Genomic DNA, 26,139 nt, shown 5'->3' on the forward strand with positions numbered 1-26,139 from the left:
ACCATTACCCCCGCCATCCACACGCCCACCACTACCACCATTACCCCCGCCATCCACGCGCCCACCACCACCACCACCATTACCCCCGCCATCCACGCGCCCACCACCACCACCATTGCCCCCGCCATCCACTTGCCCACCACCACCACCATTACCCCCGCCATCCACCCGCCCACCATTACCCCCGCCATCCACCCGCCCACCACCACCACCATTACCCCCGCCATCCACCCGCCCACCATTACCCCCGCCATCCACGCGCCCACCACCACCATTACCCCCGCCATCCACGCGCCCACCACCACCATTGCCCCCGCCATCCACGCGCCCACCACCACCACCATTACCCCCGCCATGCACGCGCCCACCACCACCACCATTACCCCCGCCATCCACGCGCCCACCACCATTACCCCCGCCATCCACGCGCCCACCACCACCACCATTGCCCCCGCCTTCCACGCGCCCACCACCACCATTACCCCCGCCATCCACGCGCCCACCACCACCACCATTGCCCCCGCCACCCATGCGCCCACCACCACCATTACCCCCGCCATCCACGCGCCCACCACCACCACCATTACCCCCGCCATCCACGCGCCCACCACCACCACCATTACCCCCGCCATCCACGCGCCCACCACCACCACCATTACCCCCGCCATCCACGCGCCCACCACCACCATTACCCCCGCCCACCACCACCACCATTACCCCCGCCATCCACCCGCCCACCACCACCACCAATATCCCCGCCATCCACGCGCCCAGCACCACCACCATTACCCCCGCCATCCACGCGCCTACCACCACCACCATTACCCCCGCCATCCACAACCACCACCATTACCCCCGCCATCCACCCGCCCACCACCACCACCATTACCCCCGCCATCCACGCGCCCACCACCACCATTACCCCCGCCATCCACGCGCCCACCTCCACCACCATTACCCCCGCCATCCACGCGCCCACCACCACCACCCTTACCCCCTCCATCCACCACCACAATTACCCCCGCCATCCACGCGCCCACCACCACCATTGCCCCCGCCATCCACCACCACCATTACCCCCGCCATCCACGCGCCCACCACCACCATTGCCCCCGCCATCCACGCGCCCACCACCACCATTGCCCCCGCCATCCACGCGCCCACCACCACCACCACCATTACCCCCGCCATCCACGCGCCCACCACCACCACCATTACCCCCGCCCACCACCACCATTACCCACGCCATCCATCCGCCCACCACCACCACCATTACCCCCGCCATCCACGCTTCCACCACCACCACCATTACTCCCGCCATCCACGCGCGCACCACCACCACCCTTAACCACGCCATCCACCCGCCCACCACCACCACCATTACCCACGCCATCCACCCGCCCACCACCACCACCATTGCCCCCGCCATCCACGCGCCCACCACCACCACCATTACCCCCGCCATCCACGCGCCCACCACCACCACCATTACCCCCGCCATCCACGAGCCCACCAACACCACCATTACCCCCGCCATCCACCCGCCCACCACCACCACCATTAACCCCGCCATCCACGCGCCCACCACCTCCACCATTACCCCCGCCATCCACGCGCCCACCACTACCACCATTACCCCCGCCATCCACGCGCCCACCACCACCACCACCATTACCCCCGCCCACCACCACCATTACCCACGCCATCCATCCGCCCACCACCACTACCATTACCCCCGCCATCCACGCTTCCACCACCACCACCATTACTCCCGCCATCAACGCGCCCACCACCACCACCCTTAACCACGCCATCCACCCGCCCACCACCACCACCATTACCCACGCCATCCACCCGCCCACCACCACCACCATTACCCACGCCATCCATCCGCCCACCACCACCACCATTACCCCCGCCATCCACGCGCCCAACACCACCACCATTACCCCGCCATCCACGCGCCCACCACCAACACCATTACCCCCGGCATCCACGCGCCCACCACCACCACCACCATTACCCCCGCCATCCACGCGCCCACCACCACCATTACTCCCGCCATCCACCCGCCCACCAGCACCACCATTACCCCCGCCATCCACGCGCCCACCACCACCACCATTACCCCCGCCATCCACGCGCCAACCACCACCACCATTACCCTCGCCATCCACCACCACCATTACCCCCGCCATCCACCACCACCATTACCCCCGCCATCCACGCGCCCACCACCACCACCACCATTACCCCCGCCATCCAACCGCCCACCACCACCACCACCATTACCCCCGCCATCCACCCGCCCACCACCACCACCATTACCCACGCCATCCACGCGCCCACCACCACCATTACCCCCGCCATCCACCACCACCATTACCCCCGCCATACACGCGCCCACCACCACCACCATTTTCCCCGCCATCCACGCGTCCACCACCACCACCATTACCCACGCCATCCACCCGCCCACCATCACCACCATTACCCCCGCCATCCACCCGCCCACCACCACCACCATTATCCCCGCCATCCACGCGCCCACCACCACCACCATTTTCCCCGCCATCCACGCGCCCACCACCACCACCATTACCAACGCCATCCACCCGCCCACCACCACCACCAGTACCCCCGCCATCCACCCGCCCACCACCACCACTATTACCCCCGCCATCCACCCACTCACCACCACCACCACTACCCCCACCACCACCACCGGCTATTCAATATTAAAGACCGGGCTGTAGAAATAAATTAGCCAGCATATTTACTTCGCACATCACAAATAGAAAATGCAAGCATTATAGCTGCGAATTCACGTGCTGGAAAACCAGAGTAAGCAAAAAATGGCGTAATTAAGGCAAATATTAAAATCATGCCTTTTTTATATTTCAGGAGCACGGTCAATACTATTTTCGCAGCTATAACAATTTCACCAAAACTCATCAAATTCTTTAAATATTGAGAGAATTAGTGCAGCTAAGTGCCGATAACCTTCTCCCAAAGGATGAAAATGGAAAGGATGTTCATCATCAAAGTCATTTAGCTTTATCATTTTCGCACTTTTGAAACAGATTCCCAGGGCCTCACTCAAAAACATATTGTTAGAGGACACTAATTCGGCATCCAAGTCTTTCCTCCGCATGTGCCCAACAAATTTGACCTTCGACGGCCAAACCGCGTTAGTGAAATCGTTGTAGTTACTCAGAATGGTTTCCACAGGAGCAGAGTTGACATCATTGTCACCAACAATAATCACAATGTGAGAAAATTGTGCTGCGAAATTGACCAAATTCAAAAGATGAGAGCTGCGACGACCACCCTCTGAATTGTAAACAGCACTGAAAGAAACGACTGATATGAATTTGGGTTTTTTTTGTTTGTTTGAAAACACAGTTGCTCACCTATAATCTTGTAGATATTCGTCTTGCTCAATGTAGACCATTGCATCCCTCAAGTTAGAGTCACCGATAACCAGATAATTTCTCTAAGCAAAAAACAAAAAGTTTTATTTACGAATGATTGAAATCACAAACTGTACCGAGCACTGAAGCTACAAAAATTGAAATAGAACCAGGAATGGGCTTCGGAAAACTAAACGCTCGAACAAAAGCCAACCTAGAGCCGTTTCGGTCTGATCATAGCTCTCAAGTAATGCGATCTAAACTTGTAAACTGCTTGTGTTAAACAACAAAGCTGTCTTGTAAAAAAATCTCGGAAACGTTACATTTAAATTTTTAATCAACAACAAAGACCAGCATTAGAAACAATTGCAGATAACTTTCAATTGGACATGATTTAAGAACTGAAGTTTATGACATTAAACGTCTATGAGTGCTCAAATACATCAATTAGTTTGATCATAAAAAAAAGTTTCCCTAGAATTGGAACTTGTTTCTTCGGTCAACTTTACACACAACACTTTTTGCAGATTTTCTACAGGAATAAGATTTTCTTCCTCAGATGGCTGTACTTCGAAGAAGAGGTTCTTGACGCGTCCAATATCATTGTTAATCGTAAATTTTTGTACGTTTGCTAATGTTCTGCCGAAGAATGGCGGACAGTTAAATTTAATGAAATACTGGATCTTGCCGAAGACTAACTCATTCTCGTAAAAGAAACAGACAAAGCAGTTTCCTGACTTTGATCTCTTATAAGCAGGAGAGTCGAAGTACTTGTTTCTATGTTCGTGACGATTGGTGAAAATGGCGTCAGGATAGAACTGCCTTCCCTGGATTAAAGCTTTTGTTTCAAAAAACTCGTCTGGGCCAAACTGCTTCTCAACAGTCCCTGTGAGTTTCGAGAACAGTGGATAGACTTTTTTGTCTTCTATGTCCACACTGATTAGTTTGTGGCGTTGGAGAATCCTCCGACAAATTATTTCGCATTCTGAATTTGTACCGCTTGAAACCTCTCCAAGCGTCCTATTTGCGGCTTCAAAACTCATAGCCGATTGGCAGTGAAGAGGTCCAAATCTACGAACCTGGTCTGGCAGATGTTTGAGACTATGAACATTAATAGTCTCGATTCTCTCATTATTGCCGTGTAGCGAAACAATTTCTTGGGAAAATTGATCAAGGAGACGTTCGGCTCGAGATACATTTTCTTCGGAACTGGATTCTAGAAGTAGTCTTACTCCAAATACCAAATTGGTCAAATGATCATAAATAGATTTCGGGATTCTGTTCAAAAACACTACTGGACTTAAATAGAACAGCCAATTGAATAACTCATTCGCTTTGAATTGGGCTATTTCGTCCAGTGATCTAACTTTCCGTGAAAAGGCTATCAACTCTCTGGGACAAGATAATTCAGATATAAGTTTGGCGACAACTGATTTTTCTTCACTTGAAAGGGATCGATAACAAAGCTTCAAAACATCAGGGAAGACTCCGAGGAGGATGCAGTGCATGTAGTCAAAAGGGGCTGTGAGTGGCAAACCACTAATGAGATCAGAAAATGCACTTTTCCCCTTGACACCGGCAACATTTGTAACCTTTTTAACACCGAGGGTCTCGGCTGTAGAAACATGTATTTCATTGATGCACGACTCGCGTATTTGACCGGGCTGGTTATAGGGGTAATACGCATGTGTCCTGCCAATTGTGCTACCTTTCGCAGTGCAATAATGGCACCCATAAAATCCATTGAATTTCATCATATTGAGGACGTGATTCTTGGCTCCTAAGTCGGCAATCAACAATCGAAAATCAAATCGCACTTTGTACGAAACCTCGTCATTAATGTCAACTGTCAGCCGCGTTGCAATTTCATGCTTCAAGTCAGGAACAAAGTTGTGCCAAGAAGGATAAGAATCACCAATAGCAAGCGCCGCAAGTACAATGTTTTTACGCGCTGACCTTAGCTTTGGAGGGAGGTCTGCAATTTGGACCCATATCGGCCAAACTTCTTTTTTAAAAGTTGACTTTTTTATGTTCACGCCGTCAGTAAAGAGAATCAAATTGATGTCGAGAGAATTATTCTGTTCGATTTGCACAGCTGGACAGAAGGAAACATGTAGATCTTTACTGGGGTTCTGTTTACGAGTTTCTGAGTACCTGAGTATTTCATTTAAATATCGTTTGACTATTTCTCCCAGTTGGAATCGATAATTCAAGACACACACAGTAATGCCAGGGTCTTTGAGCATAACACGAACCGAGTTTTCAAAATCATTTTTAATTTTTTTTATTCGACTGAAACCTGAAGGAAATTTGTTTTCATCTGGAAGAAGCACCTTTATTAGAGTGCACAGCGTATTGCTGCATTCATCAGTTAGATTGAACTTTGAGCAAAAGAGATCAGTCAACACCGCCGCGTCATCAGCACTTGTGCTGCTGCCAGGAAAAAGTTTTTCGGAAAGCATATTTCTCTGGAATTCCGGTACAAGTGTTTCTGAGGAATGATCGGCCGGAACAGATGATACCGAACAGCAGAATGAAACCCTCTGTCGTAAAGGCGAGGAAGCTCGAGTCATGGGGATCTTAACTGAAGTGTCCAAATTGATTGCTTCCTCACAAGGTCTGTGCTGAGAATCCGGTGAACTGTCACTGCAGCTCTCCTTATTGGGCGTTGAAAACTCAGAACTGACAGCGTCAGGTGGCTGTTCATTGAAATTTCCGCAAAGAGACTTAGACGGAGTTTCTGATTCTTTGCTGACTGTCTCTCTATAAATCGGAGCCTGTTGTTCGGGTGATTCATCACAACTCAAGGGGCTGCTCGTAAGTTCGTTGAATTTTTCCACCAAAGCTCGACCTTTGATTCGTCGTCGTTTTGGTCGACTTGAACTTTGCTGAATTTCGGAATGTCTGATCAAGCCACTTAAGATTTCACTGCAGAAATCTTCAAAAATTTCTTCAAATAGGAGTTCAAAGATAACGTTCTGTCTCTCTTCTATCAAAGTCAGTTTGCATGTTCTACAGAGACAACTCGCAGACTCAAAGAACTCTGTGCCGTACTTGACAAACAACTCATCTCCCGGCTTAATTCTTTTTTTAACTCGTAATTGAACTACTCCCAGATCGCTGCTGTAATCGTACTCACAGTTTGGTTCACAGTCCGAGTTAACGAATCTAAGAGGTCCAAGCAACAGTAACTGCTCACCAGTTCTCTCTGACGACATTACGGATAGGTTTGTGACAACGCCGTCAGGTATCGGCTTGATGAATCCTACTGGGTTTCTTCGGAAAACAAACGGAGGTTGGACAGTTGACTTTCCACTGTACAAGAGCCGATATCCACCATAGTTGTCGTAACATATTGAAAAGTCGGGCTTCAATTTTTCATACGCACAACAGATAGTTTTGTATGCATCTCTCCAGAGAGGATCCTTTTCAAGTTTTCGAGCAAACTGTGCATCTCTCATTGGCTCAACACACCTCATGGCTCTTCTATCAGGACTTTCAACATATCTTTGTACAGCAAACGAATCGCATTGGGCTAATACAGACCAATCAACTTTCCGAGAGAGCATTGCATCTGGAAGACAACGACTGAATTAGGAAAAACTTTCATTAAAAACGATTACTTGATTCGACAGCCTCAATATGAAGACGCAAAACAAATTCCAGTTCTGCCAATCTGACTCACGTCATATTGAAAAATTTGAGAAAGCAGTCTTTATATTAACCAAGTCCAGCAACTTGATTTAAAAAAGGGGTAAATGAAATAAGGAGAGCCAGGTCCAGCAACCTGACTCCACACATTAGGAATGTTTCATTTTTTGAAACGGGAAGCCTCATTAGAAGAACCAAGTCCAGCAACTTGATTCAACAGCCTCAATAAAAAAACGCAAAACAAATTCCAGTTCTGCCAATCTGACTCACGTCATATTGAAAAACTTGAGAAAGCAGTCTTTATATTAACCAAGTCCAGCAACTTGATTAAAAAAAGGGGTAAATGAAATAAGGAGAGCCAGGTCCAGCAACCTGACTCCACACATTAGGAATGTTTCATTTTTTGATACGGAAAGCCTCATTAGAAGAACCAAGTCCAGCAACTTGATTCAACAGCCTCAATATAAAAACGCAAACAAATTCCAGTTCTGCCAATCTGACTCACGTCATATTGAAAAATTTGAGAAAGCAGTCTTTATATTAACCAAGTCCAGCAACTTGATTAAAAAAGGGGTAAATGAAATAAGGAGAGCCAGGTCCAGCAACCTGACTCCACACATTAGGAATGTTTCATTTTTTGAAACGGGAAGCCTCATTAGAAGAACCAAGTCCAGCAACTTGATTCAACAGCCTCAATAAAAAAACGCAAAACAAATTCCAGTTCTGCCAATCTGACTCACGTCATATTGAAAAATTTGAGAAAGCAGTCTTTATATTAACCAAGTCCAGCAACTTGATTAAAAAAAGTGGTAAATGAAATAAGGAGAGCCAGGTCCAGCAACCTGACTCCACACATTAGGAATGTTTCATTTTTTGATACGGAAAGCCTCATTAGAAGAACCAAGTCCAGCAACTTGATTCAACAGCCTCAATATAAAAACGCAAACAAATTCCAGTTCTGCCAATCTGACTCACGTCATATTGAAAAATTTGAGAAAGCAGTCTTTATATTAACCAAGTCCAGCAACTTGATTAAAAAAGGGGTAAATGAAATAAGGAGAGCCAGGTCCAGCAACCTGACTCCACACATTAGGAATGTTTCATTTTTTGAAACGGAAAGCCTCATTAGAAGAACCAAGTCCAGCAACTTGATTCAACAGCCTCAATATAAAAACGCAAACAAATTCCAGTTCTGCCAATCTGACTCACGTCATATTGAAAAATTTGAGAAAGCAGTCTTTATATTAACCAAGTCCAGCAACTTGATTTAAAAAAGGGGTAAATGAAATAAGGAGAGCCAGGTCCAGCAACCTGACTCCACACATTAGGAATGTTTCATTTTTTGAAACGGAAAGCCTCATTAGAAGAACCAAGTCCAGCAACTTGATTCAACAGCCTCAATATAAAAACGCAAACAAATTCCAGTTCTGCCAATCTGACTCACGTCATATTGAAAAATTTGAGAAAGCAGTCTTTATATTAACCAAGTCCAGCAACTTGATTTAAAAAAGGGGTAAATGAAATAAGGAGAGCCAGGTCCAGCAACCTGACTCCACACATTAGGAATGTTTCATTTTTTGAAACGGGAAGCCTCATTAGAAGAACCAAGTCCAGCAACTTGATTCAACAGCCTCAATAAAAAAACGCAAAACAATTTCCAGTTCTGCCAATCTGACTCACGTCATATTGAAAAATTTGAGAAAGCAGTCTTTATATTAACCAAGTCCAGCAACTTGATTAAAAAAAGGGGTAAATGATATAAGGAGAGCCAGGTCCAGCAACCTGACTCCACACATTAGGAATGTTTCATTTTTTGAAACGGAAAGCCTCATTAGAAGAACCAAGTCCAGCAACTTGATTCAACAGCCTCAATATAAAAACGCAAACAAATTCCAGTTCTGCCAATCTGACTCACGTCATATTGAAAAATTTGAGAAAGCAGTCTTTATATTAACCAAGTCCAGCAACTTGATTTAAAAAAGGGGTAAATGAAATAAGGAGAGCCAGGTCCAGCAACCTGACTCCACACATTAGGAATGTTTCATTTTTTGAAACGGGAAGCCTCATTAGAAGAACCAAGTCCAGCAACTTGATTCAACAGCCTCAATAAAAAAACGCAAAACAAATTCCAGTTCTGCCAATCTGACTCACGTCATATTGAAAAATTTGAGAAAGCAGTCTTTATATTAACCAAGTCCAGCAACTTGATTAAAAAAAGTGGTAAATGAAATAAGGAGAGCCAGGTCCAGCAACCTGACTCCACACATTAGGAATGTTTCATTTTTTGATACGGAAAGCCTCATTAGAAGAACCAAGTCCAGCAACTTGATTCAACAGCCTCAATATAAAAACGCAAACAAATTCCAGTTCTGCCAATCTGACTCACGTCATATTGAAAAATTTGAGAAAGCAGTCTTTATATTAACCAAGTCCAGCAACTTGATTAAAAAAGGGGTAAATGAAATAAGGAGAGCCAGGTCCAGCAACCTGACTCCACACATTAGGAATGTTTCATTTTTTGAAACGGAAAGCCTCATTAGAAGAACCAAGTCCAGCAACTTGATTCAACAGCCTCAATATAAAAACGCAAACAAATTCCAGTTCTGCCAATCTGACTCACGTCATATTGAAAAATTTGAGAAAGCAGTCTTTATATTAACCAAGTCCAGCAACTTGATTTAAAAAAGGGGTAAATGAAATAAGGAGAGCCAGGTCCAGCAACCTGACTCCACACATTAGGAATGTTTCATTTTTTGAAACGGGAAGCCTCATTAGAAGAACCAAGTCCAGCAACTTGATTCAACAGCCTCAATAAAAAAACGCAAAACAAATTCCAGTTCTGCCAATCTGACTCACGTCATATTGAAAAACTTGAGAAAGCAGTCTTTATATTAACCAAGTCCAGCAACTTGATTAAAAAAAGGGGTAAATGAAATAAGGAGAGCCAGGTCCAGCAACCTGACTCCACACATTAGGAATGTTTCATTTTTTGATACGGAAAGCCTCATTAGAAGAACCAAGTCCAGCAACTTGATTCAACAGCCTCAATATAAAAACGCAAACAAATTCCAGTTCTGCCAATCTGACTCACGTCATATTGAAAAATTTGAGAAAGCAGTCTTTATATTAACCAAGTCCAGCAACTTGATTAAAAAAGGGGTAAATGAAATAAGGAGAGCCAGGTCCAGCAACCTGACTCCACACATTAGGAATGTTTCATTTTTTGAAACGGGAAGCCTTATTAGAAGAACCAAGTCCAGCAACTTGATTCAACAGCCTCAATAAAAAAACGCAAAACAATTTCCAGTTCTGCCAATCTGACTCACGTCATATTGAAAAATTTGAGAAAGCAGTCTTTATATTAACCAAGTCCAGCAACTTGATTAAAAAAGGGGTAAATGAAATAAGGAGAGCCAGGTCCAGCAACCTGACTCCACACATTAGGAATGTTTCATTTTTTGAAACGGAAAGCCTCATTAGAAGAACCAAGTCCAGCAACTTGATTCAACAGCCTCAATATAAAAACGCAAACAAATTCCAGTTCTGCCAATCTGACTCACGTCATATTGAAAAATTTGAGAAAGCAGTCTTTATATTAACCAAGTCCAGCAACTTGATTTAAAAAAGGGGTAAATGCAATAAGGAGAGCCAGGTCCAGCAACCTGACTCCACACATTAGGAATGTTTCATTTTTTGAAACGGGAAGCCTCATTAGAAGAACCAAGTCCAGTAACTTGATTCAACAGCCTCAATAAAAAAACGCAAAACAATTTCCAGTTCTGCCAATCTGACTCACGTCATATTGAAAAATTTGAGAAAGCAGTCTTTATATTAACCAAGTCCAGCAACTTGATTAAAAAAAGGGGTAAATGATATAAGGAGAGCCAGGTCCAGCAACCTGACTCCACACATTAGGAATGTTTCATTTTTTGAAACGGAAAGCATCATTAGAAGAACCAAGTCCAGCAACTTGATTCAACAGCCTCAATATAGAAACGCAAACAAATTCCAGTTCTGCCAATCTGTTTCACGTCATATTGAAAAATTTGAGAAAGCGGTCTTTATATTAACCAAGTCCAGCAACTTGATTAAAAAAAGGGGTAAATGAAATAAGGAGAGCCAGGTCCAGCAACCTGACTCCACACATTAGGAATGTTTCATTTTTTGAAACGGGAAGCCTCATTAGAAGAACCAAGTCCAGCAACTTGATTCAACAGCCTCAATAAAAAAACGCAAAACAATTTCCAGTTCTGCCAATCTGACTCACGTCATATTGAAAAATTTGAGAAAGCAGTCTTTATATTAACCAAGTCCAGCAACTTGATTTAAAAAAGGGGTAAATGAAATAAGGAGAGCCAGGTCCAGCAACCTGACTCCACACATTAGGAATGTTTCATTTTTTGAAACGGGAAGCCTCATTAGAAGAACCAAGTCCAGCAACTTGATTCAACAGCCTCAATAAAAAAACGCAAAACAATTTCCAGTTCTGCCAATCTGACTCACGTCATATTGAAAAATTTGAGAAAGCAGTCTTTATATTAACCAAGTCCAGCAACTTGATTAAAAAAAGGGGTAAATGATATAAGGAGAGCCAGGTCCAGCAACCTGACTCCACACATTAGGAATGTTTCATTTTTTGAAACGGAAAGCCTCATTAGAAGAACCAAGTCCAGCAACTTGATTCAACAGCCTCAATATAAAAACGCAAACAAATTCCAGTTCTGCCAATCTGTTTCACGTCATATTGAAAAATTTGAGAAAGCGGTCTTTATATTAACCAAGTCCAGCAACTTGATTAAAAAAAGGGGTACATGAAATAAGGAGAGCCAGGTCCAGCAACCTGACTCCACACATTAGGAATGTTTCATTTTTTGAAACGGAAAGCATCATTAGAAGAACCAAGTCCAGCAACTTGATTCAACAGCCTCAATATAAAAACGCAAACAAATTCCAGTTCTGCCAATCTGTTTCACGTCATATTGAAAAATTTGAGAAAGCGGTCTTTATATTAACCAAGTCCAGCAACTTGATTAAAAAAAGGGGTAAATGAAATAAGGAGAGCCAGGTCCAGCAACCTGACTCCACACATTAGGAATGTTTCATTTTTTGAAACGGAAAGCCTCATTAGAAGAACCAAGTCCAGCAACTTGATTCAACAGCCTCAATATAAAAACGCAAACAAATTCCAGTTCTGCCAATCTGACTCACGTCATATTGAAAAATTTGAGAAAGCAGTCTTTATATTAACCAAGTCCAGCAACTTGATTTAAAAAAGGGGTAAATGAAATAAGGAGAGCCAGGTCCAGCAACCTGACTCCACACATTAGGAATGTTTCATTTTTTGAAACGGGAAGCCTCATTAGAAGAACCAAGTCCAGCAACTTGATTCAACAGCCTCAATAAAAAAACGCAAAACAATTTCCAGTTCTGCCAATCTGACTCACGTCATATTGAAAAATTTGAGAAAGCAGTCTTTATATTAACCAAGTCCAGCAACTTGATTAAAAAAAGGGGTAAATGATATAAGGAGAGCCAGGTCCAGCAACCTGACTCCACACATTAGGAATGTTTCATTTTTTGAAACGGAAAGCCTCATTAGAAGAACCAAGTCCAGCAACTTGATTCAACAGCCTCAATATAAAAACGCAAACAAATTCCAGTTCTGCCAATCTGTTTCACGTCATATTGAAAAATTTGAGAAAGCGGTCTTTATATTAACCAAGTCCAGCAACTTGATTAAAAAAAGGGGTAAATGAAATAAGGAGAGCCAGGTCCAGCAACCTGACTCCACACATTAGGAATGTTTCATTTTTTGAAACGGAAAGCCTCATTAGAAGAACCAAGTCCAGCAACTTGATTCAACAGCCTCAATATAAAAACGCAAACAAATTCCAGTTCTGCCAATCTGTTTCACGTCATATTGAAAAATTTGAGAAAGCGGTCTTTATATTAACCAAGTCCAGCAACTTGATTAAAAAAAGGGGTAAATGAAATAAGGAGAGCCAGGTCCAGCAACCTGACTCCACACATTAGGAATGTTTCATTTTTTGAAACGGGAAGCCTCATTAGAAGAACCAAGTCCAGCAACTTGATTCAACAGCCTCAATAAAAAAACGCAAAACAAATTCCAGTTCTGCCAATCTGTTTCACGTCAAATTGAAAAATTTGAGAAAGCAGTCTTTATATTAACCAAGTCCAGCAACTTGATTAAAAAAAGGGGTAAATGATATAAGGAGAGCCAGGTCCAGCAACCTGACTCCACACATTAGGAATGTTTCATTTTTTGAAACGGGAAGCCTCATTAGAAGAACCAAGTCCAGCAACTTGATTCAACAGCCTCAATAAAAAAACGCAAAACAAATTCCAATTCTGTCAATCTGACTCACATCATGTTGAAAAATTTGGAAAAGCAGTCTTTATTTTAACCAAGTTCTAATAAATCAAAGTTCAACCAATATTATAACCCAAGAAGCAGCCGAGATCACATCCTAGAACCTGACTCACGGGTAAACTTTAACAATAACAACGACAGAAAACATTAACTTAAAAAATAACGGTGTTCATTTTGCAACAGTTTTGAAGAGCGAATCGAATAGATCGAACAATTTTCTTCTGGCTCCCAACAAGTCGTTAAATACCAACTAAGCGCTGCTTTCATTGACGACTCTTTCACGTAGAACGTCATTTTCGCTTTCGTTTCTCATGACTGCCTCGTTGAGTCCCTCTCGGCTCCTCCGCTCTGACGAACGAATCTCGTTCCCACGGTTGTTAAGACTTGTTTTGGCCAGTTCATACATTCCCAACCATTTGTCCTCGTACTTCAATTGGAAGAGATCTGTTATAAAAATAGTCAAAATACGAGCCTTTGGTTATTTCTTCAAATTAATTTGAGCTTTAAGCATTAACCTTTGAATAAACTTTTTCGTACAGGAGAGAAGTCAGTGCGAGGCTCCCTGCCCTGCTTGTTCTTTACTTTAGGGGATAGCATATGGCATTTCAGCTCATCGTTTGTCCACAGTATTTTTGATGCGTTACGACCGAGCAGCTGAGGCGTCGACCCTCCAACTAATGCAAGGTCTTGACCCAAACCAGGCCCTTTTGGAACTTCGAGAAGTGGTTTATCGCCTTGAGATACATGTTTTGGGGCTGGAAGAAGGACTCCTAGTTTGGATACTTCTACGGTCTAGAAAAAGACGGTCTAGAGTTTTGAAATAAAATAAGAGTTTTATTCTCTAAAATACTTACAAGTTGCCTAATCGCATTCGAGGACATCTGAATCTCTCGGTAATTCCTGTTTGCGAGAGATTTTATTTCTGGCCTAAGCTCTGTCATACAATTTATTATGAGGTTGCCAGCCTCCATTATTTTGTCTGCGGCAGCTTTTATTGCATGAGCGGCTTCCAAATCAGCCCTTTTGACTTCTAATTCAGTAATTTCGTCAGGGTTGACAACGCGAGGCAGCCTCATCTTTTTGCTACCTGGAGTTGAGCTGTCTTTAGGTACATATAACTCCTTTTGCTTTCCACTCTAAAAACAAACTATCTCTTGTGGAAAAAAAGTGACGCAATTACATTTTGGCTGAAATTATTTTGAAACCAATGGACTTCAGAAAAGCTTTAACTATTTTAAACAAGAAACCTGGCTGCTTATCGGTCCACTGCAATTTAGCTGATCCGCAATAAATCCACTACTGTTTTGTTGACTGCATAATGGTCCACTAGTCTCAAGCTCAGTACCAAGGTTTTGCTGCTGGCTCCTGTTCAAACTTTCTTGATGCATTTCTCCGAGGCAATTGGAAACATCTTGAGGATCGAGAACAGGGCAAGAACTATTTCCCTCTAAATGTTCATCTACGGTTCTCCTTTTGATTGGCTGGCTAGACACACTTGGTACGTCATCATCGTGAAGCCTTCTTTTGACTCCTTGAGAACTATCACCACTTAACAATACTTGATTCACATTGTCATAGAGTGTCAGATCGGGATCAACCACAGGTACAAGATGTACGTAGCCCATATCTCCATTGGCTTCAATTACTTTAACCCAAGCGTTCTCACGCCAGGTATCGCAGAAGTCCTTATGGCCCACAGTTATGACTGTTGCCGTCCAAAGATAATTATTGGTTCTGGCATTTCTGACTTTGAATTTAACGTCAAAACAGGAACCATCCTAAAAAAATTAGGACAATGACCCCAAAATATTTTTTTCAGACTACTGGCAAGTTGCAATGAAAAGAATGAAACACACCTTAACTTCTAGTCTTTGTCCTTCATCGAGACAAATGCTACTATGAAGACACCAGATAGTGTCGCAAGTAAGATCTTCGTAATATACCAAGAAGTACTTGTTTCTCAGCTGCTCACGAGCAACTCTTTTTGCCTCGTCAATTACTTTTCGGTTGCCCGGACCCAAGCCACGCGTTGACCGGTTTGGAAGTCGTTTTTGACTGTTCTAAAAAAGGGGAAGACGAATTGAAAAAGATAGCAGCAAGATTTCCGGAAAAAAGCTGCAATAGCATTGTAGATCTGCAGTCTCAAAAAGATGAAAAAACTTCCAAAAACATTCTTAATATGCGATGCAAGATTTTCAAAAACCTGAATAACATACTGCCGCCTCTATTAGCTGCTCTAAAATAGCCTTCAATTAAAGTGACGCACATTTAAAACCTCATCTCTAAGTTAACCTTAGAAGTCAATTTTTGAGAGCGTTAAGTCACGTGTGAACGAAAACTTATTCAAGCAAAGGAACAAAAAAACTCACAACACTAAGAACGAAAAATGAAGTCAAGCGTTAAGTAAAGTTGAAAGTAAAAGAAGGAATGATTAAAGATGGCCGTATCCAAAATACGGACGAGGTTAAAAAACCAAGAGGTCCCTCTCTCCCTCCTTCCTTACCTCTCTCCCTCCCTTCCTTCCTTCCTACCTACCTAACTACCTACCTACCTACCTACCTACCTACCCACCTACCTCCCTCTCTCTCTCTCTCCTCTGTGTGTGTTTGTGTGTGTGTGGTGTGTATGTGAGTGTGTGTGTTTGTTTGTGTGTGTGGTGTGTGGGTTTGAGTGTGTTTGTTTGTGTGTGTGTATGTGTATGTTTTTCTGTATGTGTATGTCTCTGTGTATTTGTATGAGTATGTGTTTGTGTATGTGCATGTGTAGGTGTATGTGTATCTATATGTGTATGTGTATGTGTATTTGTTTGTGTATGTGTACGGCCATGTGTATGTATATTTGTATGTGTATGTCTGTGTGCTTGTGTATATTTTTGTGTATGTGTATATGTATGTGTATGTGTATATGTATGTGTATTTGTATATGTATGTGTATGTTTATGGTTATGTGTATGTGTAAGTTTATGTTTATGTTTATATGTATGTGTATGTGCTTGTGTATATGTATGTGTATGTGTATGTCTCTGTGTATGTGTGTGTATGTCTATGTGTATGTGTGTGTATGTGTATCTGTATGTGTATGAGTATGTGTATGTGTAGGTGTATGTGTATGTGTATCTATATGTGTATGTGTTCGTGTATGTGTACGTGTATTTGTATGTGTATGTCCATGTGTATGTGTATGTATATTTGTATGTGTATGTGTGTGCCTGTGTATATGTATGTGTATGTGTATTTGTATGTGTATGTTTATGTGTATGTGTAAGTTTATGTTTAAGTTTATATGTATGTGTATGTGCTTGTGTATATGTATGTGTATGTCTGTGTATGTGTGTGAATGTGTATGTCTATGTGTATGTGTGTGTATGTGTATGTCTATGTGTATGTGTATCTGTATGTGTATGTCTCTGTGTATGTGTATGAGTATGTGTTTGTGTATGTGTATGTGTATCTATATGTGTATGCGTACGTGTATGTGTATTTGTATGTGTATGTATATTTGTATGTGTATGTGTGTGCTTGTGTATATGTATAAGTATATGTATGTGCATGTTTATGTGTATGTGTATGTTTATGTTTATATGTATGTGTGTGCTTGTGTATATGTATGTGTAGGTGTATGTGTGTGTATGTATGTCTCTGTGTATGTGTATGTGTGTATGTCTATGTGTATGTGTGTGTATGTGTATGTCTATGTGTATGTGTGTCTGTATGTGTATAAGTATGTGTATGTCTGTGTGTATGTGTATGAGTATTTGTATGTGTATCTTTATGTGTATGTGTACGTGTATGTGTATTTGTATGTGTATGTGTATGTCCATGTGAATGTGTATGTATATTTGTGTATGTGTGTGTGCTTGTGTATATGTATGTGTATATGTATATGTATGTGTATGTTTATGTGTATGTGTATGTTTATGTTTATATGTATGTGTATGTGCTTGTGTATATGTATGTGTATATGTATGTGTATTTGTATGTGTATGTGTATGTTTATGTTTATATGTATGTGTATGTGCTTGTGTATTTGTATGTTTATGTGTAAGTGTATGTGTGTGTATGTATGTCTCTGTGTATGTGTATGCGTGTGTGTATGTCTATGTATGTGTGTGTGTATGTCTATGTGTATCTGTATGTGTATATGTATGTGTATGTCTCTGTGTATGTGTATCTTTGTGTATGTGTACGTGGATGTGTATTTGTATGTGTATGTCCATGTGTGTATGTATATTTTTGTATGTGTGTGCTTGTGTATATGTATGTGTATATGTATGTGTATTTGTATGTGTATGTTTATGTGTATGTTTATGTTTATATGTATGTGTATGTGCTTGTGTATATGTATGTGTATGTGTAGGTGTATGTGTGTGTATGTATGTCTCTGTGTATGTGTGTGTATGTATATGTCTATGTGTATGTGTGTGTGTATGTGTATGTCTATGTGTATCTGTATGTGCATAAGTATGTGTATGTCTCTGTGTGTGTGTATGTCTCTGTGTATGTGTATGAGTATGTGTTTGTGTATGTGTATGTGTATCTTTATGTGTATGTGTACGTGTATTTGTATGTGTATGTCCATGTGTATGTGTATGTGTTTGCATATTTGTAAATGTGTGTGTGCTTGTGTATATGTATGTGTATATGTATGTGTATTTGTAAGTGTATGTTTATGTGTATGTTTATGTTTATGTTTATATGTATGTGTATGTGCTGGTGTATATGTAGGTGTATGTGTAGGTGAATGTGTATGTCTCTGTGTATGTGTATGTCTATGTGTATGTGTATCTGTATGTGTACGTCTCTGTGTATGTGTTTGTGTATGTGTAGGTGTATGTGTTTGAGTGTGTGTGTGTTTGTGTGTGTTTGTTTGTGTGTGTGTATGTGTATGTTTATCTGTATGTGTATGTGTATGTCTCTGTGTATTTGTATGAGTATGTGTTTGTGTATGTGTAGGTGTATGTATATTTGTGTATGTGTGTGTGCTTGTGTATATGTATGTGTATATGTATATGTATGTGTATGTTTATGTGTATGTGTATGTTTATGTTTATATGTATGTGTATGTGCTTGTGTATATGTATATGTATATGTATGTGTATTTGTATGTGTTTGTGTATGTTTATGTTTATATGTATGTGTATGTGCTTGTGTATTTGTATGTTTATGTGTAGGTGTATGTGTGTGTATGTATGTCTCTGTGTATGTGTATGCGTGTGTGTATTTCTATGTTTGTGTGTGTGTATGTCTATGTGTATCTGTATGTGTATATGTATGTGTATGTCTCTGTGTATGTGTATGTGTATCTTTGTGTATGTGTACGTGGATGTGTATTTGTATGTGTATGTCCATGTGTGTATGTATATTTTTGTATGTGTGTGCTTGTGTATATGTATGTGTATATGTATGTGTATTTGTATGTGTATGTTTATGTGTATGTGTATGTGTATGTTTATATGTATGTGTATGTGCTTGTGTATATGTATGTGTATGTGTAGGTGTATGTGTGTGTATGTATGTCTCTGTGTATGTGTGTGTATGTATATGTCTATGTGTATGTGTGTGTGTATGTGTATGTCTATGTGTATCTGTATGTGCATAAGTATGTGTATGTCTCTGTGTATGTGTATGTCTCTGTGTATGTGTATGAGTATGTGTTTGTGTATGTGTATGTGTATCTTTATGTGTATGTGTACGTGTATTTGTATGTGTATGTCCATGTGTATGTGTATGTGTATGCATTTTTGTAAATGTGTGTGTGCTTGTGTATATGTAATTGTATATGTATGTGTATTTGTATGTGTATGTTTATGTGTATGTTTATGTTTATGTTTATATGTATGTGTATGTGCTGGTGTATATGTATGTGTATGTGTAGGTGAATGTGTATGTCTCTGTGTATGTGTATGTGTGTGTATGTCTATGTGTATGTGTATCTGTATGTGTACGTCTCTGTGTATGTGTTTGTGTATGTGTAGGTGTATGTGGTGTGTGTGTTTGAGTGTGTGTGTGTTTGTGTGTGTTTGTTTGTGTGTGTGTATGTTTATCTGTATGTGTATGTGTATGTCTCTGTGTATTTGTATGAGTATGTGTTTGTGTATGTGTAGGTGTATGTGTATCTAAATGTGTATGTGTTCGTGTATGTGTATTTGTACGTCCATGTGTATGTGTATGTATATTTGTATGTGTATGTGTGTGTGCTTGTGTATGTGTATTTGTATATGTATGTGTATGTTTATGTGTATGTGTATGTGTAAGTTTATGTTTATATGTATGTGTATGTGCTTGTGTATATGTATGTGTATGTCTCTGTTTATGTGTATGTGTGTGTATGTGTATGTCTATGTGTAGGTGTGTGTGTATGTGTATCTGTATGTGTATGTGTATCTATATGTGTATGTGTATGTGTTCGTGTATGTGTACGTGTATTTGTATGTGTATGTGTATGTCCATGTGTATGTGTATGTATATTTGTATGTGTATGTGTGTGCCTGTGTATATGTATGTGTATGTGTATCTGTATGTGTATGTCTCTGTGTATGTGTAGGTGTATGTGTATCTATATGTGTATGTGTTCGTTTATGTGTATTTGTATGTGTATGTCCATGTGTATTTGTATGTATATGTTTGTGCTTGTGTATATGTATGTGTATGTGTATATGTATGTGTATTTGTATGTGTATGTTTATGTGTATGTGTAAGTTTATGTTTATGTTTATATGTATGTGTATGTGCTTGTGTATATGTATGTGTATGTCTCTGTGTATGTGTGTGAATGTATGTGTATGTGTTTGTATGTGTATGTCTATGTGTATCTGTATGTGTATGTCTCTGTGTGTGTGTATGTATATCTATATGTGTATGTGTACGTGTATTTGTATGTGTATGTGTATGTCCATGTGTATGTGTATGTATATTTGTATGTGTATGTGTGTGTGCTTGTGTATATGTATGTGTATATGTATGCGTATTTGTATGTGTATGTTTATGTGTATGTGTATGTTTATGTTTATATGTATATGTATGTGCTTGTGTATATGTATGTGTAGGTGTATGTGTGTGTATGTATGTCTCTGTGTATGTGAATGTGTGTGTATGTGTATTTCTATGTGTATGTGTGTGTATGTGTATGTCTATGTGTATGTGTATCTGTATGTGTATAAGTATGTGTATGTCTCTGTGTATGTGTATGAGTATGTGTAATGGTTTTGTGTATGTGTATCTTTATGTGTATGTGTACGTGTATGTGTATTTGTATGTGTATGTGTATGTCCATGTGTATGTATATTTGTGTATGTGTGTGTGCTTGTGTATATGTATGTGTATATGTATATGTATTTGTATGTGTATGTTTATGTGTATGTGTATGTTTATGTTTATATAAATGTGCTTGTGTATATGTATGTGTAGGTGTATGTGTGTGTATGTATGTCTCTGTGTATGTGTATGCGTGTTTGTATGTGTATGTCTATGTGTATGTGTGTGTATGTCTATGTGTATGTGTATCTGTATGTGTATAAGTATGTGTATGTCTCTGTGTATGTGTATCTTTATGTGTATGTTTACGTGTATTTTTATGTTTATGTGTATGTCCATGTGTATGTGTATCCATAATTGTGTATGTGTGTGTGCTTGTGTATATGTATGTGTATATGTATGTGTATTTGTATGTGTATGTTTATGTGTATGTGTATGTTTATGTGTATGTGCTTGTGTATATGAATGTGTATGTGTATGTCTCTGTGTATGTGTATGTGTGTGTGTATGTCTATGTGTATCTGTATGTGTATGTCTCTGTGTATGTGTAGGTGTATGTGTATCTATATGTGTATGTGTTCGTTTATGTGTATTTGTATGTGTATGTCCATGTGTATTTGTATGTATATGTTTGTGCTTGTGTATATGTATGTGTATGTGTATATGTATGTGTATTTGTATGTGTATGTTTATGTGTATGTGTAAGTTTATGTTTATGTTTATATGTATGTGTATGTGCTTGTGTATATGTATGTGTAGGTGTATGTGTATGTGTGTGTATGTCTATGTGTGTGTGTATGTCTATGTGTATCTGTATGTGTATGTGTGTGTGCGCGCGCGTGTGTGTGTGTGTGTATGTATGTGTGTGTGTTCGTGTGTGTGTGTGTGTGTGCGTGAGTGCCGTGTGTGCGTTTGTGTGTGTGTGTGTGTGTGTGTGTGTGTGTGTGAGTGTGTGTGCTCGCACGCGTGAGTGGTGTGTGTGTGTGTGTGTGCGTGAGTGGTGTGTGTACGTGTGTGATTGTGTGTGTGGTGTGTGTATGCGTGTGTGTATCTGTATTTGTTTGTGTGTGTGTGCGTGTGGTGTGTGGGTGTGCGTGTGTGTGTCTATTTGTGTGTGTGCGTTTATGTGTGTGCGTGTGTGGTGTGTGTGGGTGTGCGTTTGTGTGTGTGGTGTGTGTGTGCGTGTGGTATGTGTGTGTTTGTGTGTGTGCGTGAGTGGTGTGTGTGTGTGTGGTGTGTGTGCGTGTGTGGAGTGTGTGTGTGTGGTGTGTGTATGCGTTTGTGTGTCTGTGTGTGTACTTGTTTGTGTGCGTGTGTGTGTATGTATATGTCTATGTGTATGTGTGTGTGTATGTGTATGTCTATGTGTATCTGTATGTGCATAAGTATGTGTATGTCTCTGTGTATGTGTATGTCTCTGTGTATGTGTATGAGTATGTGTTTGTGTATGTGTATGTGTATCTTTATGTGTATGTGTACGTGTATTTGTATGTGTATGTCCATGTGTATGTGTATGTGTATGCATTTTTGTAAATGTGTGTGTGCTTGTGTATATGTAATTGTATATGTATGTGTATTTGTATGTGTATGTTTATGTGTATGTTTATGTTTATGTTTATATGTATGTGTATGTGCTGGTGTATATGTATGTGTATGTGTAGGTGAATGTGTATGTCTCTGTGTATGTGTATGTGTGTGTATGTCTATGTGTATGTGTATCTGTATGTGTACGTCTCTGTGTATGTGTTTGTGTATGTGTAGGTGTATGTGGTGTGTGTGTTTGAGTGTGTGTGTGTTTGTGTGTGTTTGTTTGTGTGTGTGTATGTTTATCTGTATGTGTATGTGTATGTCTCTGTGTATTTGTATGAGTATGTGTTTGTGTATGTGTAGGTGTATGTGTATCTAAATGTGTATGTGTTCGTGTATGTGTATTTGTACGTCCATGTGTATGTGTATGTATATTTGTATGTGTATGTGTGTGTGCTTGTGTATGTGTATTTGTATATGTATGTGTATGTTTATGTGTATGTGTATGTGTAAGTTTATGTTTATATGTATGTGTATGTGCTTGTGTATATGTATGTGTATGTCTCTGTTTATGTGTATGTGTGTGTATGTGTATGTCTATGTGTAGGTGTGTGTGTATGTGTATGTGTATGTGTATCTATATGTGTATGTGTATGTGTTCGTGTATGTGTACGTGTATTTGTATGTGTATGTGTATGTCCATGTGTATGTGTATGTATATTTGTATGTGTATGTGTGTGCCTGTGTATATGTATGTGTATGTGTATCTGTATGTGTATGTCTCTGTGTATGTGTAGGTGTATGTGTATCTATATGTGTATGTGTTCGTTTATGTGTATTTGTATGTGTATGTCCATGTGTATTTGTATGTATATGTTTGTGCTTGTGTATATGTATGTGTATGTGTATATGTATGTGTATTTGTATGTGTATGTTTATGTGTATGTGTAAGTTTATGTTTATGTTTATATGTATGTGTATGTGCTTGTGTATATGTATGTGTATGTCTCTGTGTATGTGTGTGAATGTATGTGTATGTGTTTGTATGTGTATGTCTATGTGTATCTGTATGTGTATGTCTCTGTGTGTGTGTATGTATATCTATATGTGTATGTGTACGTGTATTTGTATGTGTATGTGTATGTCCATGTGTATGTGTATGTATATTTGTATGTGTATGTGTGTGTGCTTGTGTATATGTATGTGTATATGTATGCGTATTTGTATGTGTATGTTTATGTGTATGTGTATGTTTATGTTTATATGTATATGTATGTGCTTGTGTATATGTATGTGTAGGTGTATGTGTGTGTATGTATGTCTCTGTGTATGTGAATGTGTGTGTATGTGTATTTCTATGTGTATGTGTGTGTATGTGTATGTCTATGTGTATGTGTATCTGTATGTGTATAAGTATGTGTATGTCTCTGTGTATGTGTATGAGTATGTGTAATGGTTTTGTGTATGTGTATCTTTATGTGTATGTGTACGTGTATGTGTATTTGTATGTGTATGTGTATGTCCATGTGTATGTATATTTGTGTATGTGTGTGTGCTTGTGTATATGTATGTGTATATGTATATGTATTTGTATGTGTATGTTTATGTGTATGTGTATGTTTATGTTTATATAAATGTGCTTGTGTATATGTATGTGTAGGTGTATGTGTGTGTATGTATGTCTCTGTGTATGTGTATGCGTGTTTGTATGTGTATGTCTATGTGTATGTGTGTGTATGTCTATGTGTATGTGTATCTGTATGTGTATAAGTATGTGTATGTCTCTGTGTATGTGTATCTTTATGTGTATGTTTACGTGTATTTTTATGTTTATGTGTATGTCCATGTGTATGTGTATCCATAATTGTGTATGTGTGTGTGCTTGTGTATATGTATGTGTATATGTATGTGTATTTGTATGTGTATGTTTATGTGTATGTGTATGTTTATGTGTATGTGCTTGTGTATATGAATGTGTATGTGTATGTCTCTGTGTATGTGTATGTGTGTGTGTATGTCTATGTGTATCTGTATGTGTATGTCTCTGTGTATGTGTAGGTGTATGTGTATCTATATGTGTATGTGTTCGTTTATGTGTATTTGTATGTGTATGTCCATGTGTATTTGTATGTATATGTTTGTGCTTGTGTATATGTATGTGTATATGTATGTGTATTTGTATGTGTATGTTTATGTGTATGTGTAAGTTTATGTTTATGTTTATATGTATGTGTATGTGCTTGTGTATATGTATGTGTAGGTGTATGTGTATGTGTGTGTATGTCTATGTGTGTGTGTATGTCTATGTGTATCTGTATGTGTATGTGTGTGTGCGCGCGCGTGTGTGTGTGTGTATGTATGTGTGTGTGTTCGTGTGTGTGTGTGTGTGTGCGTGAGTGCCGTGTGTGCGTTTGTGTGTGTGTGTGTGTGTGTGTGTGTGTGTGTGTGAGTGTGTGTGCTCGCACGCGTGAGTGGTGTGTGTGTGTGTGTGTGCGTGAGTGGTGTGTGTACGTGTGTGATTGTGTGTGTGGTGTGTGTATGCGTGTGTGTATCTGTATTTGTTTGTGTGTGTGTGCGTGTGGTGTGTGGGTGTGCGTGTGTGTGTCTATTTGTGTGTGTGCGTTTATGTGTGTGCGTGTGTGGTGTGTGTGGGTGTGCGTTTGTGTGTGTGTGGTGTGTGTGTGCGTGTGGTATGTGTGTGTTTGTGTGTGTGCGTGAGTGGTGTGTGTGTGTGTGTGGTGTGTGTGCGTGTGTGGAGTGTGTGGTGTGTGTGTGTGTATGCGTTTGTGTGTCTGTGTGTGTACTTGTTTGTGTGCGTGTGTGTGTGCGTGTTTTTGTGTGTGTCTTTGATGTGTGTGTGGTGTGCGCGTGTGTGTGTGTGTGTTGCGTGTGTGGTGTGTGTGTGTTTATGTGTGTGTTTGTGTGTGTGTGTGTCTGTTTGTGTGTGTGTGTATGTAGGTATGTAAATAGGTATATATATATATATATATATATATATATATATATATATATATTAGATATTATATATTATATAGTCTGTCCCATAGAGTTGAAATAAGCGAACGCTCGAAAAACGCCAAAAACGTGCAATTGATCATTTGAATGTCAACGTTTTCTCCATTCAAGTTTTCATTCATTCATATTTTTTTCTACATGTTTTAAACTTGAACTTTGACCTATGAACTCTAACCTGTGGCATTTGAAACGCTTATTTCAAATTTATGGGACGCGCTATATATATATATATATATATATATATATATATATTTATATTTATATTTATATTTATATATATATATATATATATATATATATAAATATAATAATATAATATTATTATATAATATAATAATATTATATATATATATATATATATTACACATATAATTATAATATATATATATATAAAATAAATAATACACACACACAACACATACGCAAAAAAAGCACACACACACACACAACACACGCACACACACACACACACAAACATGCACACACACACACACACACACACACAACAAACACGCACACACACACACCTACACACACTAGACACACATAAACACATGCGCGCACACACACACACACACGCGCACAAACACACACACACGCACACACACCACACACACACACGCACACACATACACGCGTCTCAAGGGTGTTACGCATTTACACACACTCAATACACACAAACACATGCGCAAAACACACACACGAGCGCTATTTATTATTTAGTAAACTAACATTTTCCTCATATTGCACGCTCTGCTCAGGCTCGTCACTCTCGTGCGTTGATTGCTGAAGTTCCTGTTGATACGCAAGTGCAGCGGATGCACCCTGAGGTACTATAGAGATTTGTCGAGATTCCATCTTCAAACTATTTGGATCTGAAATTATCAAT

General features: G+C 40.3%; 2 protein-coding genes across 3 annotated transcripts in view; one reads left to right on the top strand and one right to left on the bottom strand.

The window, feature by feature from the left end:
- LOC142348227 (uncharacterized) overlaps nucleotides 1–26,139 on the top strand; it is a 57,228-nt gene that overhangs the window by 14,059 nt on the left and 17,030 nt on the right. The gene's annotated exons all lie outside the window — the stretch shown is intronic.
- The window catches only part of LOC142348511 (uncharacterized), a 23,594-nt gene continuing 364 nt past the window's right edge, over nucleotides 2,910–26,139 (bottom strand). The window contains exons 2-4 of the mRNA XM_075399885.1: nucleotides 25,983–26,125; nucleotides 3,414–3,496; nucleotides 2,910–3,350 (exon numbers count right to left, since the gene is read on the bottom strand). Coding sequence (XP_075256000.1) covers nucleotides 2,942–3,350; nucleotides 3,414–3,496; nucleotides 25,983–26,125 — 635 coding nt within the window. The 3' untranslated portion in view covers nucleotides 2,910–2,941. The remainder of the gene's footprint in view (nucleotides 3,351–3,413; nucleotides 3,497–25,982; nucleotides 26,126–26,139) is intronic.

This window comes from Convolutriloba macropyga, chromosome 10 (genome assembly GCF_964194025.1).
Source record: "Convolutriloba macropyga chromosome 10, txConMacr16.3, whole genome shotgun sequence".
Classification (NCBI taxonomy): domain Eukaryota; kingdom Metazoa; phylum Xenacoelomorpha; order Acoela; family Convolutidae; genus Convolutriloba; species Convolutriloba macropyga.